The sequence below is a fragment of the Furipterus horrens genome, unplaced genomic scaffold (genome assembly GCF_987537825.1).
Source record: "Furipterus horrens unplaced genomic scaffold, mFurHor1.1.pri manual_scaffold_9, whole genome shotgun sequence".
In the NCBI taxonomy this organism is placed as follows: Eukaryota; Metazoa; Chordata; class Mammalia; order Chiroptera; family Furipteridae; genus Furipterus; species Furipterus horrens.
In genome coordinates this window covers 88,405,668-88,423,733 of record NW_028327179.1, presented here as the reverse complement: position 1 = coordinate 88,423,733, position 18,066 = coordinate 88,405,668, and the positions used below count along the sequence as shown (strand labels likewise).

Sequence of the window (18,066 nt, the reverse complement as noted above, 5' to 3'; positions counted from 1 at the left end):
AGTGATTGTGTTCCAGGCACAGGGAGTTACCTGAAATAAGCACAGCTTTCTGAGCCATTGCTCACGTACCACAAGTTCAAGTCTGGGCAATGAGGGGCTTAGAGACAAGGAGTTCTGCAAAGTCTTTTGTCATGTGAGACCCATGGGAAGACAAGCAGCCCCAGATCAGCAAAACGAAACCTGGAATGGTGACCAGAGACCATCAAAAGAAAAACAGGTCCCTGGAGAGGCTTTGAAGGGCTCCCCGAGGATCTGGAAAAGGACTGACTTTCCCCGACTTTACTTCCTTTGCTCTGGAACAGGAGATAGGATAGCAGTGAGGGACCGTGGGCACCAAGCACAGCATCTGCACAGCTTGACAGCTCCCCAGCAGCTTCTTGGAGTTTCTTAATGGGTAGTCCTGGCTCCTTTTTTCCTCTTTTGACAATTTTGAAGGAAATTGGGTACTTAAGAAGCCCTTTGGACATTTAAATTAACTCCCACCATCAGGCTTGGTGTAGCCACTATAGCATTAGCATCCAATTATAAGAAGAGAGATGAAGTAATAACTCACATTTTGACCAGAATGTCATATGCTTAAACAGTTTAGAGGTATACACAGAAACTGTATGTCCTGTCTGTGGAACATTCCTGAATGTAATCAGCAGAGCAGCAGGCACCCTTTGCAATGCTCACGGCCACCGGAAAAGTAAGACCCTATTGCCAGAGGAAAGCATCTTTCAAAATATCAGAGAAACTAGGGTCCAGGGCTCAAGAGAACTGGGAAAATCCTTCCAACTGTGCTGAGCACACCTGGGCCCCAGGCCTACCAGACAAATGGCTCCGCTGATTGGAGTGCAGAAGTATATAAAGGCCAAGGCCATTGGCTGAAATCCTGTCTGGACCCTTTGCTGTATTCTTAATTATTCTTTGTCTTCCTATCCCAGGCCATTGTTTTTTTTAAATTCAGTGGACAGGTGAGGGAGTGGAGATGATGATTCTGTTTACAACAGTTCAAAACCAGACAAAACTATGCTATATTAAGAAAGTTTACCTTGGTGGCAAAAGGATATGGCAAACCAATGTGATTCCCAGAAAGGTAATGGAAGGCAGTAGAGAGGTGGGGACTGGGGAGAAGCAGGCAGGTGCTTTGTAATCATACCTGGGAATGAGAAATGACAACACAGAGGACGAGCAGTAACACAAGGACTTGCTAAACTTGGGAGCCATCTGACTCACAGGAACTATTTGAATTCTAGGCCCCTCTTCCCTGTGCCTCTCGGAAGGGCTGGGACATGGGGAATGGTCCTGGGGAGAACAACGCTGTGATGCTCTTTTTCCCAGTCAGAACATGGAGATTCAGAGGTTGAGAATGACAGATCCAGTTGTATACCAATACACAATAAGAGACATTCATCCAAAACCCTTTTGTCCATCTGAGATTAAACTGAAAACAGTAACGATGCTTATCTTTCACTCAAGGATCTCAGAATATTTCATAAACAAGAATTTAATACTCTACCAACAGAAAGCTTCTCCCCCTTGACCCCGGAAGCTGAGAAGAGGATAGGTGTTCTCACATCTGCCCGATAGGCTCTTCTTAAATGCTTTATTGTGGTAATATGTACATAACATAACATTTACCATCTTACCCATCTTTAAGTTTTCAGTGGCATGAAGCACATTCACATTGTGCTGCAACCATCACCACCATCCGTCTCCAGAACTCTTTTCATCTTCCCCAGCTGAACACTAACTCTCCCTTCCCTTCCCCCAGTCCCTGGCAAGCACCGTTCTACTGTGTCTTCATGACTTCGACTACTCTAGGTACCCCATATAAGTGGAATCACAAAATATTTGTATTTTTATGACCGGCTTATTTCACTTAGCGTAATGTCCTCAGGGTTCATCAGTGTTGTATTGTAGCATGTGTTAGAATTTCCTTTTTAAGGACGAGTAATATTCCATTGTGTGTTTGTACCACATTGTATATATTCATTCATCTTTCGAAGGACACTTGGGTGGCTTCTACCTTTGGCTGTTGTGAATAATGCTGTTGTGAACACTGCGGTACAAGTATCTGTCCAAGTCCCTGTTTCTAATGCTTTGGGGTGTGTACCCAGAAGTGAAATTGCTAGATCCTATGGTGAGTTTGTTTCACTTTTTGAGGATGTGCCATACTACCCAATAGGTTTTTGCACAAAGCTGGTAGAATTTGTTGAGAAGACTACATGCAGACCCCATCCTGACCCCTCCACGCAAGGAGCCTCCTTCTTCCCCAGCAGAGTGTAGGCACGCACAGAGGTTCTGAGAGGTGCTGAGGCTCCTGTCTTAGAAGCAGTGATGGAGCTATTGCAGCCACGTTGGTCAACACCTTTCCTGAAGTCCACTGGCCAGGGAAGAGACCTCAATCGTTTATGGTCTCTGATGCCATCCATTACTAAGATACCTCAGGTCACATGGCCACCTGATTTGTCCTCCAGGCAGAAGTCCCCTCCATGACTTTCTTTTCTCACCTCTTCCTGTGGTCTGAATTCCCTCGCTCAGTTAATTAGCATGCCTGGCACTGTAGCTTAAGACTTTAATCAGCGTGGGGTGGTTTTAATTAATCGTGTGTCTCTGCATCTGGAGTGGTTTGTGTTCCAGGGTCAGGAGAGGAACCGGAGGTGGGGGATGGAAGAGGCAGCTTTGTTTGGTGTTCAGAGTGAGTGGAGAATCTAGATATCTGGGGAGGGAGAGACATAGCGCCAAGGTGGCTCGGGAGCCACCTGTCCACCTGTGAGGCTTACTAGCAATGTGTGGACGGTAACCAGAGCTATTCGGGAGTAGAGTTGCACCAAGATAAATGGTGGACTAAATCTAGTTTTCAAAAGTGACTTATAACGTCAGGAAATTTTCTGATGCTTTCCAGAAGTCCCCGTGGGGTGGGGAGGGAGACGATGCAATGGTGTAGATTGGGATCAGTCTGGGAGAGCTTGGCCGTGCTGGAGAATGCTGCCCAACAGTGTGACTGTGGAGATTTCCCTTGGCCTGGCCTTCTTCAGACGAGTCCTGGAAAGGTGAGGGGGTGGCACCTAGTTCTCAAATTATGGTAACCTGTCTACTTGGTCTGTCAGAATCCTCTGGGCTCCCCTAGTTTTAGCATCCATGCTTTAAAAAGAGTGGAGAAAACCTAGATAAAGTTGAGCAGAGTAACTTTTTTTTAAAATGACTGAGAACATAGATAAAGGATCCTAAAGGTAAGTTGAGTCTCATAAAAACTGCTCAGGACTTATGTCCCTGTCGCACAGGGATGCACCTACATAGAAAGCAAAGAAAATGCCTAACTGTTACAGCAGCTGGTAAAAGCACTAAACAAGTCCAGGAAGCTGGGCTAACCCCAAGGTTTCATCCAAAGATGAAGCAATGAACAATTTAGGGGCAGGTGCCACAGTTCAAGGAGGAAATGATGTGCTCAAGATATAAAAGAAGAAAACTTTTTCCAGGCCTGCTGAGTTCCTGACCAAATTCATGGGGCCTAGAAAGACTGTCAGAGCAGTCTTCCATGATGTGGGAGAGAGACGAAGTGACGCTGTAATCAACAATGGGTATTAGTGACAAAGATAGCAATAAGAATCACTTGTAACATGCTTGATCATGTGCACAGCTTCATACCTGTTGGGTCATCTGTGCTTTGAAAAACTCTGCAAATCGGGGTGGCGGTGGATTTTTATCTCCATATGTACAGATGAGAAAAGTTGAGGATCAGAGGCATTTTCGTATGTCATTGGCAGACAATGGTGAGGCGGAATTTGAACCTAGCTCTGTCGGCTTTTACGCTCTTTCCAGCCCAACGGAAATGACTCTTTTCTGCTATTAAGAGAGAAAGGACTTTCAGGTCTTGACAGCATGAATCACCAGTTGCAAGATACTTTTAGAAATCGGAATGCAGAGCCTTTGAGAATGTCAAATTGGCCACGCAACTGGCTTTTTAGGTTGCATACCCCAGAAACCCACAGCACATTGATCCAGGACAAATTATAGAACATGTTCATGGGAGAACCTGGGGGGATGGGGCAGATATTAATTAAGTTTAGAGCAAGAAAATGCTTTTGATTGAACAAGTCGCGATTTTCTCTTTAAGACCATGTAGTGCTGGACAAGCAGCTGGAACATATGAAAACATTATTATGTACTTATGTTACCAACCTTCACCATCTATGGTCCCTTTTATTACTTTTTTCCCCTCCAGGCATCATGTTTTGAAAGATTTTTGCCTACTAAACAAACTGCATTTATTAAGTAATAATAGATTTCCTATTCTTAATATGGGACATACATCAGTGGCTATGCATAAAAACAGAAAAAAGCAACAATTCCACTTCCATCAGGCTTTTGGAAATATTGAAAATAGCTTGTAGACCTCATTACCACTCATGAATTTCTATGAGTCCAGGTACTTTGGGCTGAGAACCATTATTTATATGCTTATAGGACCAGCACATCTATGCCCATTTAGGAGGTAAGGATAGAAATTAAGGGGGCAACAGGAAGAGGGCAAGTTCCTGGCTGTGTGTAGAGTCAGTGGGATAATTTGTAAGAAACTGAGTGTCAGGATTAATTACAAAAATGGGAAGGCTGTATGTAGGTAGAGCTGGAGCATGGCTCCTGCTGATTACATAAGTGGTAACAAAAGGGAAGGTAAAATTCCAAATGCACAAAGAGACACCTGAGAATGTGAAGAAAGGGCCCCCAAGGCCAAGGGCAAAGCTATAAGAATGGGAACTGGAAGCTAAAAGGTAACTTGGAAGAAGTGAAAAGGCAGTGTGATCTTTAAGACTACTCAGTGTGTCCTTCAGAAAACAACCAAAAGATTATATATAAAGAGAATTGGAAAATTAAGGTAGAAAGGGAAAAGAGAGCATGTGGGATTTAGAATTAATTATTAATTAATTCCCAAAGGGAGTTCCGGGACTCACTGAGCAGGCGCTGGTGCCAGTTGGCCCGTGCGTGAGTTGCAAGTAGCCCCTGCCAAGCAGTACATGAATTTACGGAGGCAGATGCCCTGCGAAGCAGCAGGAAAAACACAGCTTCTCCATTTGCTGAGGAAGCACAGGGGTTTGCTCAGGCCAGTGTGGTTTCACTTCTCAGTGCCTACTGTTTGATGACGAGAAACTAAAAAAAGATGACCACATCAGCTTCTGTTCGCTCAAAAAGTTAGGAAAGAAATCCTCCACGGAGCTAAAAATGGACCCCAAATGGAAGAAGATGATTTATTTTTTAAAAAACATTAATATATAAAAAGGTTTTGTAAAGAAGAAACGGACAAAATGGAGACTAAAGGCCAAGGCTATATAGGAAAAGAATTAAAATGCCACTTGATCCTGTGGGTCAGTGTTGAGGACCTTCCGTGTATCAGGCTCTGAGAAGTCACATCAAAGGCATCGGGCAAAGCTACGTCGGAGGACAGAGAAATGAAGCAGCTCTCAGGAGCGCACTGGAAATGGAAGCCTTTGGGCTAAGCAGCAGTGGCACGTGGCACGTTGTATTAATACATTCACGAGCGGGTGGTGAAAGCGTGAAAGCGAATCTGAAGCTTTGGGGTTGGACAGGAAACCTGTAATGATGAAAGGGGTGAGGGTAGGAGAAATAACAGATGCTCTTTGAAAGCACCAGAGTGAAAAACTCTCAGAGCCAGTTGGCCAACATTATGAGAAAGATAGAATAGGCAGGTGATAGCTGCAAAGTGAGTTTATTACACCTTGTTAAAGGCACGGAGAAAGAGAAAGTGAAGGTCTTGGTCTCGGGTTAAAGGCGCTCTGGAACCACAAAAATTATGAAGGAGAAAGACTGCAGAGGAGGCAAAACACTTTATGGCAAAAGAGAAGCAAGAATGGAGAAAGAGTAAACATTTGAGTTCATTCCACTGATAAGGAACAGATATGTGTTGAATTGGATTTTTGTAGAGATAGTTTTGGGTTTTGATGGTAAGAAAATTAAAATGTAGACTCTATAAGCATCTTTTATAACATTTTATTGTGACCTCTATGAAGTCTATTCCCAATGATTTCTATGAAAACAACAGGTGGTTGCCTCCCTTGGGTGCTCGTGTGGCCACCTGCTCAAATATGATCACTCCAGGTCCCTTTTGGGTCTGGGACTCTAGACCCCTTCCTGCTCCTACACTGCTTTAGGGGATGCACCTGCAAGAGTGCGATCTCTTTCTGGTGAACTACTGAGTGTTCTGCAAAATCTTGACCCTTCTCTTGCTTGATGTCCTGTCACAGCTCACCAGAGTCCCTGTGGAGTCCTGTGGTCAGTATCAGACCTGCAGCAAGTGCCTTGGCTCAGGGGACCCCCACTGCGGCTGGTGTGTGCTCCACAACACGTGAGTACCACCAGCAGCTTCCTCCTGCCTCTCCCTTCCCCCATAGCTCTCTTCCTCCTCCTCTTCCTCTCTGTCCTCACCCCTTCCTTTTGAGCTCTCTTCTCTCCCTGTCTTTGCTTGCTCTTCCTTCCTTGTGTCATTTGCAAATTTTATCTTCCTTTCTTTTGTTCTGATTTCACTTTAGATTACCAAATCCCCATAAGGTATATAGAATTGACAGTATGGGAATGATGATGGGCCAGGATGTGGAATCATGCTGGATAATTACACACTGGAGGGCTGGAGGGAGATTCTGGGTGTTTCTGACGGTGACTTGACTATAGACTGACATCCCAGGGCTAAACATCAGGGGACAGGCCCTGGCCTTTTCTCTCCAGTCTCACATGGGCCACTCCATCATGTGTGAGATCTGTAATGTCCATTTAGTGATTCAGCATCCACTGAACAGACTCTCTGACACCCATCCCCCAGAATCTTCTGGTACTTGAGACTCTTCTGGTGCAGTTCAAGTGGGTAGCCCCTGAGAAACTGTCCGCTGTTGTCATAACACCCATCTGGCTGTCAGAGCACCAGGAGCCCTGTCCCAAGTGCTGGACACTTTGCCTTTGTACATGTTTGTGCTGGTTCCATTTCATTCTCTAAAAGTGGGAAGAAGGCAATGCTCTGCAAGTGGAGGCTAACCTAGTAAATGAACTGAGTATGGGTTACAGGGTGCAGACAACCAATCCAGACATGTGCAGAGAGTTGAAGGCCTTTCTTATAAAATCCAAAGACCCTTGGCATCACTGGCTGGAGAAACTAACAATATTTGGACCCCACTCTGATGGAATCAGATCCCAGTCAAGCTATGGCTGCTGGGACCCCAGGCTTCTAGTCAACACTTGAAGCTTGATGTCCTGTGAGTTACACATAAGTGTTATAAATTAAGGAAAAGGACTGTAGTCATCTTACGTCATTGGTCACACTTCCTAGTCATTTTTAACTGTAAGAGTATTGGAGCAGGATCTTGCCCTGCCCCCACCCCCACCCAGGGGTGCCTCTGAAAGTTAGAGACAGCCTGTTAAATTCTAATACATCCTCTCCAAGGGCACAGGCACACGCTTATCTCTGGGTGACAATGTCAGGCATAATGAGTCCTTGAGTTCTTTAAGAGAAGGTCTGAAATCCCTCAGGTATTCAATGGTGGGAAAAAAGTGCACTGAAATGCACGTCACTCAGGGACCATCAGAAACTGGGTGTAGGAGCGCACACAAAGCTGTATATCGTAACAGAGAGCGGTAGAGCCTAAGGGTGGTTGGTATGACAGAGGATGGAAGAGTCTGCATTCAGAATTCAGATCAGCTCTCACCCACCCAGGAGAGTTCCTGGATGATACTTAGCAAAGCAGAAAGGAAGTCATTTTCCTTGTCCCACACAGTGAGGCCTCTCAGAAAGGGTCCATGCTCTGGACTCGATGCTTCCTTGGGGACCTCAGCTGGCTTTCTACTTGGTCAAGGATGGCCTAGCTGCTCCTCGCCTGGGCTCTCGCACCTGACATCATTCACGGGCAGTCAGAAGAACTGGCCTCTCTCTGACACTCTATGCCTGCGGGACCCAAAGGTGGGTCTCCATGCCAGCTTTGATCCTGCCCATTTGTGCTGGCCAGCCCCACAGAGCACTGAGCCCTTGTGAGTGAGGAGCAGGCGCCCTCAGGCTCTGGGAAGGCACAGAGAGGTTGCCCATCTCCTATCCTCCCCTCCCCAGAGCTGAGTTTACACAGGAATGAAGGAGGAGATACCAAGAACTACTTCCTGCACGGCCTCAGTTTCCCCATTAATAACATAATACCAGCCTCCTGTCAATCAGCAGGGACTGGGTGGACAGGGGCCTAGGTGAAGCCCAGACAGTTCATGAAGGAGGCCATCAGCCTGCACTGGGAAATCAGCATACCTGCACTCAGGGTACCCTCAAGAAAACAGTCATGGACATGAACTTCAAGCATCTGCCACCAAGTCCAGAGTTTACATCCCCCAGCCGTGCAGCAACCTGGGGCAGCATCCCAGCTCCTCATCTGTGAATTGACGGTGATGATGTCTGACCTGCCCACTTCCCTGAGTCTTAGGAGAATCAGATGGGATCATGTTGGAGAAGGGCCTTGGGAACTGTGGAGTGTGTAAAACATAATGGGGGGGGGGTGTCTCAACACAGTTGGGAAGGACGGAGTTCATGGGGCCCCTGCCTCTTAGGACTTTGGTCGACCCCTATTGATTGCGCACATGGCTCTGCTTTGATTGCATCCTTTCTTCCCCAGGGGTATCCCAGCCCTAGACTGCCTTCCTCTGAGCTTTAGATGTTCCTGATGCATTCCCCTCCCCTCCGTTAACCTGGTGTCATGTCTGATTCTGGAGTTTGCATGTCTTGTCCGTATGTGTCATGTGAGTGCAACCCTTATGGGCACAGGTGCTCAGGAAGCAGGGTCTGCTGTCCAAGTGCTTATGCCTGTTACTCAGCTCTGCTGCGGGGGGGGGGGGGGGGGGCGGGGGGCGGGGGGGGGGGCCCTTGTCCAGAATGCCGCAGTGGGAGCAGGCATGTGAAAGCCGGGAGGGACTCTGGAAGGACGACTGTCATGGAAATCAGTGTGAACTAGTTCCCCCTTTTTGCAAACAAGCTGTGAGACTTTGAACAAGAATAGTCGATTCTCATTACTTGTGATGCCCTGTAACGTCACCTTGAACAATGAATTCGTGAATCCTGAGCCATTGCTACTGGGAGAAACACAGAACTAGGTTCCTATGAGCCCCTGGTCACGACATTTTTGTCAACCCATCAACACATACCCATGTTTTATGTGTGTTTCTGTTTAAATACACCTTATTTAATATGTATTGTTTCATGCACCTTGAACTCACAGCCAAGAGCACTGTCATCTGTGCCGGAAAGAAGCGTATCTAACACAAGTATTTTCTCCGTGAGATACATCGCAGCCTCTTTGCACTTAGGATCACTGGGCAGTACTTCAACAGGATTCATAGGGGTCGTTTTAAATAACAGAATCACCATAAAAAGCACAAAAAAAGTGAAAAGTGTGACACCAAAGAGACCACCAAAAGGATGCTTGTTTATACTGAGAGCTAAAACAGGAGGGCACGGTGGTGGAGCCTTGTTGGACCTCTGTTGGCGACGTCTGCTGGTGGCCACTCAAATTTTTCTTGGCTCTGCTCATGTCCAGGAGTGATCTTGAAGAAGCTGCAGTATCGATTTGTGGATTATAAGAAAACTTCAGCAAGTAGGCAAATTCACAGGTATGGGATTCACAAATAATGAGGATCGACTGTAACTACATGTGTCAGATACTTTGCATTTTTGTTTATAAAAAGGAAACACCATACGGTCTCACGGTGGTGGAGTAAAGATAAAGTTAGGTAATAACGGATGTTATAAAGGCCCAAGGTGCTCCTTTGGGTCAAGGTGCTCTCTGGTCAATGCAGGCCTCCTAGTTGTGTGAGACTCTGGTGCTGGGGGCTGAGCTGATCGACCTGGTAAAGTCTCATTCCCCTGGGAGGATCCAGCTCATGAGCATTCCTAGGCCAAGGCCATCTGCCCACCATGACACTCAGCAAATCTGTCCTGCCTCCCTACCAGAGTTAAGGACCAAGGAGAAGCCCCAGGTCCTCCTGGACGGGTGAAGAAGAGTAGGTCCCTGGATCCTCTAAGATGCTTATAATCAGGATATAGTGTTTAAATTTATAGAGCATGATACACAGATCCTAAGTGTATAATTTGGAAAGTTTTGACAGATGCAAACACCCAGGTAACCAAATCCCATCATGATCCACATTTCCTTCACCCAGAACTCCATGCTTCTTCCCCTTCTTCCCAGTGGGCCTTTCTTCCCTAGTTCGTCAGTCCAGGTCAAAGCCAGACATTCCGTTTCCTGATATGCCCTCTCTTTTATTTTAACTAGATGCCAGCTTGACAGTCCTGTGTGGGGGAGGTACATGAGGACATGCAGGATGGGAGGGAGAAGCTGTGGCAGGTAGAATAGGTGCAGAAGGTTGGGGAGGACCAGAGAGAGCTGGCAGACACTTACCCTGGGCACCTCAGTTTGCTAGGAAGGGAGCATGGTGACAAATGCAGGAGTTTTGTGTGTGTGCTGTGCCTATGCTACAGGCCTGTCCATGGATCTCTCACGCCAACCCTGCCTGCTTTATGCCAGGCCCTGTGCTGGGCTCGAGGGATACAAAGGGGACTATGTTAGACCACCTCTGCCCTGGGTCTTGGGAACCAGGCCTCTGGTCCAAGGATAGGGCAGGGGGCTGCAGCCTGTACTAGAATCAGAGTCTTTGATAGGCCCATGTCATGGACAGGACCCTGTACTGAGCACTGTGGGGTCCAGGGAACATGACCCCCAGGAAAATGAGGGCAAAGAGCATCAGGAAGAGGGTGCCTTCAGGGGTCAGGGTATCTGTCACTTTTGCCAGTTTTTCCCATGGCTGTAGGGAGGAGAAGGGTGGGAACTTTGTGGGAAGGGAAAGACTGAAAGGGTGTGTGTGATAGAGAGACAGAGACAGAGGAACAGGAGGAGGGCGCCAGAGCATGCCCAGTTTGAGGGCGGGGCCCCTCCTCACAGGTGGCTCAGGTGGCTGAAAGGGCTGTTTGTACTAGCAAGGGCACAGGTGGGTTACAGACTAAGCAGGTCTAAGAAGTGCTCATGTAACTGAAACCCTCCCTCCTGTTACTCGGTCCCAATTGTCACAAAGAACTGGCTTGCCAGCCCCAGTAGCATGGAGGGTCACCCTGCAGCCTTCTCTCAGAGTCCCTCGGGCTTGCTGGTGTCTAATGGTGATGACACCATAGCTTTGACGGTCTAGACACGTATCTGTCCGTAAGCTGTTCTCATACCGTAGACCTGGCCATGCACCTTGAGACTCTATTCCCAGGGCATTGAACTTGGACCTGAGCCTTCCTGTTCTGATTCGGGGGAAGGTAAAGGAGAGCCTGCAGCCCAGCTTACCTTCACCTGTCCTAGGCCTGGAAACTTCCCTCCAACCACCAGGCTTGGCAGGTCCCCAGGACCCTCTTTATCTACCCCTCCCTGGCCCAGGCCAAGAAGCCTATCTCAGTCTCAGCAGGTAACGGGATCCCCCAGCAGGCCTAGCCACATCGATTGGCCCAGACATTGCCTTTCTGAAGAAGGGTCCCCAGCGTCACTGCCGGGAGGCTCGTGTAACCCAAGACATCAACAGGGGAAAGATAAGATCGGCTTTTATAAAGTCTCTCCCTTGCCCCTGCAGACCCCTCCTCTTGGCAGTATTCTTCTTTTGGAAGAATGCCCTCCCTGGGTGGGTTGGCACAAATTGCTGTTCAGGATTCAACCCTTTTATTCTTTATAAAGTTCCTGCCACAATGAAGAGAAGGAAATGGAAGGGAAAGGAAGGGAAGAGAAGGGCAGGGAAGGGAAGGAAAAGGAAAGAGCTGCTACCCAGAGCACAAGGATGGGTTAAATCTAAGAACCTGTCTGTGGACAAACTCAGTCTTAGTTCAGTTTCCTCAGCTATAAAATGGCAATGAAAGAGCCATGTTATAGCCACAGTATGAAAACTAAGGGAGGGGATGTGACTATGAAGCAGCAGAGGCTGTGGGTCAGAACCCAGGGCCTCCTCCATGGCCCCCTCCTCCTTACTGTCCTCCCCAGAGCAGGTGGCTGGGAAAGACCCATGGCTACGAAGTCTTCTCCCTTGGACCACTTCAACCAGCCATGCCATCTAGGCCATCTTCAGTGACCATGGGTATGGCTGCCCATCAGCCACCTGGAAAAGTGCAAAGAGAACAGTATGTCCCACAACCATGGCCAAGTGTCCCCTTGGTGAAGTACAGACTGATTCTAAAATGCAAGGCCTTTCTAGCTGCTTCTTAGCATATCCCAGAGCCTCGTATCCAAGGGCTACTTAACACTAACCTGCTAAGTCAGCAGTCTCTCCTAAGGCTGTTCGCAGAATGTCCACACAATCATGAGGGATTGTTGGGATCTACTTCTGCCCAGCCAGTTCTTTGTGGGCTGTGCTGTGGCCTTGCCTGACTCTTTGCCAAAAAGTGCTCAGCCTCTGATCCAGAGGAAAGAGTTGCAGACTAGATACTAGTGTATTGGAATTTTTCTCTCTGTGGCTCAGTAGATACACAGTATGGGTTAAGGAAACTTCCTTTTCCTCTCTGAACCACTGCCTGGTCCCCCTGCTCCCCACATACATATAACACAAGCTTTTGTGGCCAATGGATGGTAAGTCAATGATCCATCTTCTCAAAGGAATTAGGAAAGCCCTGCCATTCATACAAGTCTGCAAGTCCCTCCCAGTCTAAGGACTTGGCTCCCAGGGGGACAGCCTGAAGGGCTGGGCTACCTCCAGGCTTGAAGTGCGGACATGCCCACACTCACATTCTCTGCCCAGTCATCCCACCCTGGGCCACACTGGGCAGATGGCCCACCTTGCACAGAGCAGAGTCCTCCTCTGCACCAAGGCTGAGGACCTGGTGACTTTAACAGACATGAAAAGCTCCAGGCTGTTGGATAAAGTGCATTGTGAAAGTTGATCCCAATCAGAGTAATTGTTGGATGTGTCTCAAGTAATAGACAGCATCCTCCTTGTTACCAGCTGGGCTATGAAGAGAAGGAATCAGCCTTTGCTTTCCCCTCCCCTCTTTCTCCTCCCCCTCTTGTCTTCTCTGTTCCTCTCCATCTCTCCACTTCTGCTCTTCACCCCTATCCTCCGCAGCCTTAGTAGAGATAAGTAGGTCCAAACAGCACTGCCTACTAACAAAGAGAAGAGGCAGATAGCCCCACTCCCTCTTCTCTTTGGCAACTGTAATTCCCCTTCTTGGAAAGAAGGAACCTCCCTGCATCCCTGTTACTACCACCTGAGGTTGTGTTCAACGGATCATTCATTTGGGGAAAAGCTGAAAGGAAGCCAAGGCAAGTCTCCATCCAACCTGGGACCAGGGCAGAGGGCACCATGGTGGAGGGACAGGTCCACCTGCTTGCTACATGAGCCCAGAAAGGTTCTTCTTGGGCCTCCACTGAATGCCTGCACCTGCTGGTTTCCATTCAGTCCTATGCCCTCCCTCTACTGCTTTGGTGGCCTCCCTCACTGAGTGAAGCCCAGGAGGCACAGTGAATTCAACGTCTGCTGCTCAGTTTCTTGGGATCTTTAGAGAAGGTAAGAGGATGCTGAGGCCAGTTGCCAACAGCTGATGATACAGGGAAAATCATAGTCTAATCGAGGTCTTCATGTTTTGGGGTTTATCCAAGAACAAACTAAATACTTGGGTTGAGACCCTGGTGTCAGCCACTGGATCCTATAATCATGACATTGAAAGGACACCCTCCTGCCTACAAAGGTTCCCTTTATCATCTAGTCTGCCTTCCTCTGCCCTCACAGATGCACCTTCCCATTTCTGTGGGAGTTCCTGAAGAGGGCAAGGACAATGACATAAGGAAACCTGGTCTCTTCCCTTGTCCGGGTTCCCGGATGTGGAGACAATGTCCAAAGAGGCCCCCAGATCTCCTACTTGAGTCAATATTCCGAGCCCTCTTAACTTTTCTATAAAGCCCATTTGGCAAGCTCCATTCCCATCCGATGTGTTTCAGACTCCTGATGTTCTAAACATGGATTCCCCGATGGTTCACTTTCAGGCCACGGCCAGTGTGAAATGTCAAGGTTTAGGGGTTACCGGTGGGGAGAAGCAAGGAGCAGGTTCTGGTAATTCAGACTGGTGGACCCATGTCAGAGGGTTGCGGAGGTGGGGCAACCAGCAACAACCCCCCAGTTTGGAGGCTTGCCCAGGCAGGACTCATAGGTAGTCCCTTTGTCAAATTGAAATTTAACTGCCTGGCTGGCAGCACTGGCAGTTAATATTTCTATCCCTGTATTTAGGAATTCCTTTCCAGAGACCTTAATCACTACCTCTTTCCCTCTCCCCCACCCCTTTCCTTTCTCCAGTCCTCTTCCTTCTAATTTTCCACTTGGCTGGGAATCCTCCAGCAGTGAAAGTTCAGGCTTAGGGGAGTTGGGAGGTAGCTGCTTCATTAGAGAGCATAATCTCATTGGAACCACTGACTTGAATAATAACCCCTCCAAGGCACCAGGGCCATTGTCCCCAAGGGCTTGTAGCAGCTCCGAATGGAGGCTGGAGGGAGGACCTGCAGAGAAAGTGGAATAAGGAAAGGAGGTAGGAGACTCCAATTCTGGGGCCCAGGGTATCTTCTTGGGGACTCCTTCCTGCTGGCCATCTGTGGGTCTATGTTTGGGGTGGAATGGCAATGGTGGTGGCAGGGATGAATATTGGAAAACTCAAAGTCATATATAGCATGCAGTTTTTGCATCCTATGACATTTTGGAGTCATGACTGGAAAAAGGGTGAATTGGGGTCTTCCTTGACCTTCAGGGTGCTCCCCCAGCAGAACGGAAGGAAATGCTTTAGGATGTCCCTGGAGGCCTGTTGAAGGTAACATCTCAACTGGCCCCAAGAGTCAGAATTAACCCTCTATACCTTTCCTAGCTCTTGCCTGGGCCACGGAGAAATCACAGTCCTAGGAAAGCAGAAGCCATTACCCTGACAGACCCCATAGGAATTCAGAAGAAACTCATTCTTCCCCCTCCATTTTCCTACCACACCTAAGGTCAGTTGTCTGTGCTCTTGACCATTTGTAGCCTCCACCCTCATGGGCACTGAAGGACAGTAGAAATGTCAAAACATCGCCAGCACTGACCTTAAACTTGACTTTCCACCAAAAGCTGATTCTCAATACCCTGTGACAGCTAGTAAGAAGGCAGAGCAACAGCCCAGACCACTCTTCTTCCTTTTCTCCCTCCTGGCCCCTGGGGCCCCTTCTACCTCATTAAGAGGGAAACCGCGTAGCCATCACCTGTCTTTTTGTCTTTGATTTGCCCCATGGGCCAGTCTGGGAGAAGATTGGTGCTTCTGCATCAGCTTCAGTTTGGCAGGGTTGGATGAGGAAGAATGAGAAGAGATGGAATAATAACGACAAAACTAACATTTATTGAGGGCTTATTATGTATGAACTATGCCCTGTTCTAAATACTGTACTTGCATAATCTCTTAATCCTCATAATAACTTTATTAGGAAGATACTATTTTGTCCCCATTTTACAGATGAGAAAACAGAGGCACCAAGAGGTTAGGTTATTTGTTCAAGATCACAGAGTTAGATGATGAGACCTATATCTAGGGGAATGATGAGTAGTTGGTTTGGAGTTCTCGGTAGCATGGCAGGTTGCAGCCACATGAACTTGGGGATCAGCAAACCGTGCAGGCAGAACTTGTTTTAAGATCCCTCAACCAGATTCCTTTGCACCCCCTGGAAGAGAGATCTAGATCACTATTTGGTAAGTCCAGGTGTTGTTTGGCCTAAAAGCAGCTTCATTTTTCTTCCTTCATAATTTAGCCAAAGACATTTTCTTTCAGACCTACTGATTGCTCTTGGAAATAGAAACTTCAAAGTTAGGAAATCAGTGAATAATTTAAGCTTGTACCAGCTCTTTGAGTCTGCCGTTAATGGGAGTAATAACACTATTAATAGCGATGTCAGTGCAGTCACTCTAGAAAAGTCCATAATGTTAGCTTAATGGCTGGAGGTAATGAAGTCCTCCCAGAGAGGCTGGCCTGGTAAATTAACTTCTGAGACTTTTAGGCAGACGCCCTTGTTGCCGTGGGTCTGGGGAGCAGCCGGGAGTACCATGGAGACGACCATGCTCATGTCTGGCTTCTCCCTCTGGGGGATGGGAGTCCCAGAAGGTCCTGGAGAATCTGCAAGACACTATAACATTCAAAGTGCTGCATCTTAGTGGCAGGCAAAGTAGCGATTAGCCTAGAGAAGAAGATTGAAGGGAAGTTTTTTAATTGCCCAAAGCACACAAAGGGAACATCGACATGGCAGGGAAAGTGGGTTTCGTGTGCAGCAAGGGGTCTGTCCTTCAGTTCTCAGTCTAGAATCTTCGGGGAGGTCAAGCACTGTGTTCCTGTGTTCACATGCGGGGCCTGTGATTAGCTGGTGACCTTGGACAAGGGACTCCCATCCTCTCTGCCATTTCCTGATCTATAAAATGGGGTTTCAAATGGTACCTACCTCCCAGCATTGTTAAGGGACTTAAGAGACATCGACTGTAAGCCCCTTATCACGGTGCCTAATAAGTACTCAGTGACTTCTAGCCATGACTGCATTATTCAGAATTGTTTTTCAGTTCCGCAGTTCAGGTCCAATCTACTCCAAGGCCATCCCTTTTGTCCCCATACCTCCCCTTTCTTTCTCTAGTCCACCTCATTCAGTGATTTCTCCTTTGTTTGCTAAATTCAACTCTCAGATTCCCCACTGTTAGGCCTTTCTTCTCACAGAGGCCCAAGGGGTCTTCCTCCCCAGTGGCCAGAGGAGAGGCCCCCACAGCTTTCCTGTGGGCCTGAGAGGCACCCCAAGAGCACTTCAGGTGTGCAGGTGCCTCTCTTCCCTCCCTCTTTGCCCCGCACCTCACCTGTCTGCTGCTGAGGCAGATGTTCTCTCCTCGGTAGCCCCTTCCCCATGTGGGTTCTGCTCCCTGGATGTTCCATTTCTCACAGAACTCCTTGCCCAGTGCTCCCTCCCACCCTGCCACAGCCCCTGACGTCCGCCTTCCTCTGCAGAGTCTCCTCCCTGCCACCCGAGGAGACCAGCCACCCAGGAGTGATGACCCTGCAGTCCCACTGTGTCTCACCTGGTCCCTCTGAGGAAGGACCCGGCTTTCCCTCGTCCCGTAGCAGAATCAGTAGTCCAGGCATTCCAAATCCTGGCCACTCGGTAAAGCCCCACGGTCACAAGGCTTGTCCAACTTGGATTAAATGTGCCCCAAAACTCAGCTACTTCCCTGCAGGGAACTCCCACTGCAAGGGAGGGGTGGCCCTGGCCCAGCAGAGAGCTTAAAGTACCTTCCCCACTTGGGATGTGTGCATTGGGGTGAGAGCCATGGTCTTTATGTTCATTGTTCACAAGCTCCCCTCAGTTGAGACTGTGAGATCTCAGGTCACCCTGGATGTGGTCCACCTGTGACCTGGTGCACTTTGAACAGCACAGGGCACTAAGCAATCGGAGCAAACCTTCCGTGGCAGTGACCCTGTGCCATGGGGCTGGGATTTCCCTGCGAGACGGTCTGGCTCCAGAGCATACTTTGAACAAGTGCACTCTGCTCCTTTGATCCTTCCTTCTCTCTCTCCCGTCCACATGCATTTATCTTTTGTCGGCTGGACTTGGGGATTACAGGGGATCCCAAAATAAGTCCGGCGTGGTTTCTCCTTTTGAGCAGTTCACACTTGGCTGGCGAGGGCTGCTCTCAGCCCAGTAATTGTCGTATAACCTAAGAAGTTCTAGACTGTAGGAAACTCAAGTGCTTTTAACTTTGCCTGGAGTGGGGAGGGGTGGGGGATTGCAGGGTGCACAATAGCTGAGCCGCGTCTGGAAGGGTGGACAGATGTTGGACGTGGGGAAGCTGGGGAGATGGCTGCCCAGACAGACGAGCTGACATGTGCAAAGACAAGGCATTCTGAAACAGTATGTTGTATATGTGGGAAGAACAAGCCTCTGTTTGCCTAAGGAGAGGGGAGAATGACAAGGGCCAAAGATGGGGGGGGGGGGGGGTTGGCCTAGACAGGACTCTGGGACTTAGTGTAAATGAGGAGGAGACAGGGGACTTTAGGGTGAC

The 18,066-nt window shown here is 48.3% G+C and overlaps 1 protein-coding gene across 1 annotated transcript in view; it reads left to right on the top strand.

Annotated features, from left to right (window-relative positions):
• The window catches only part of PLXNA4 (plexin A4), a 412,730-nt gene that overhangs the window by 312,083 nt on the left and 82,581 nt on the right, over positions 1-18,066 (top strand). The window contains exon 5 of the mRNA XM_090287527.1: positions 6,246-6,346. Within this exon, the coding sequence (XP_090143653.1) occupies positions 6,246-6,346 (101 nt within the window). The remainder of the gene's footprint in view (positions 1-6,245; positions 6,347-18,066) is intronic.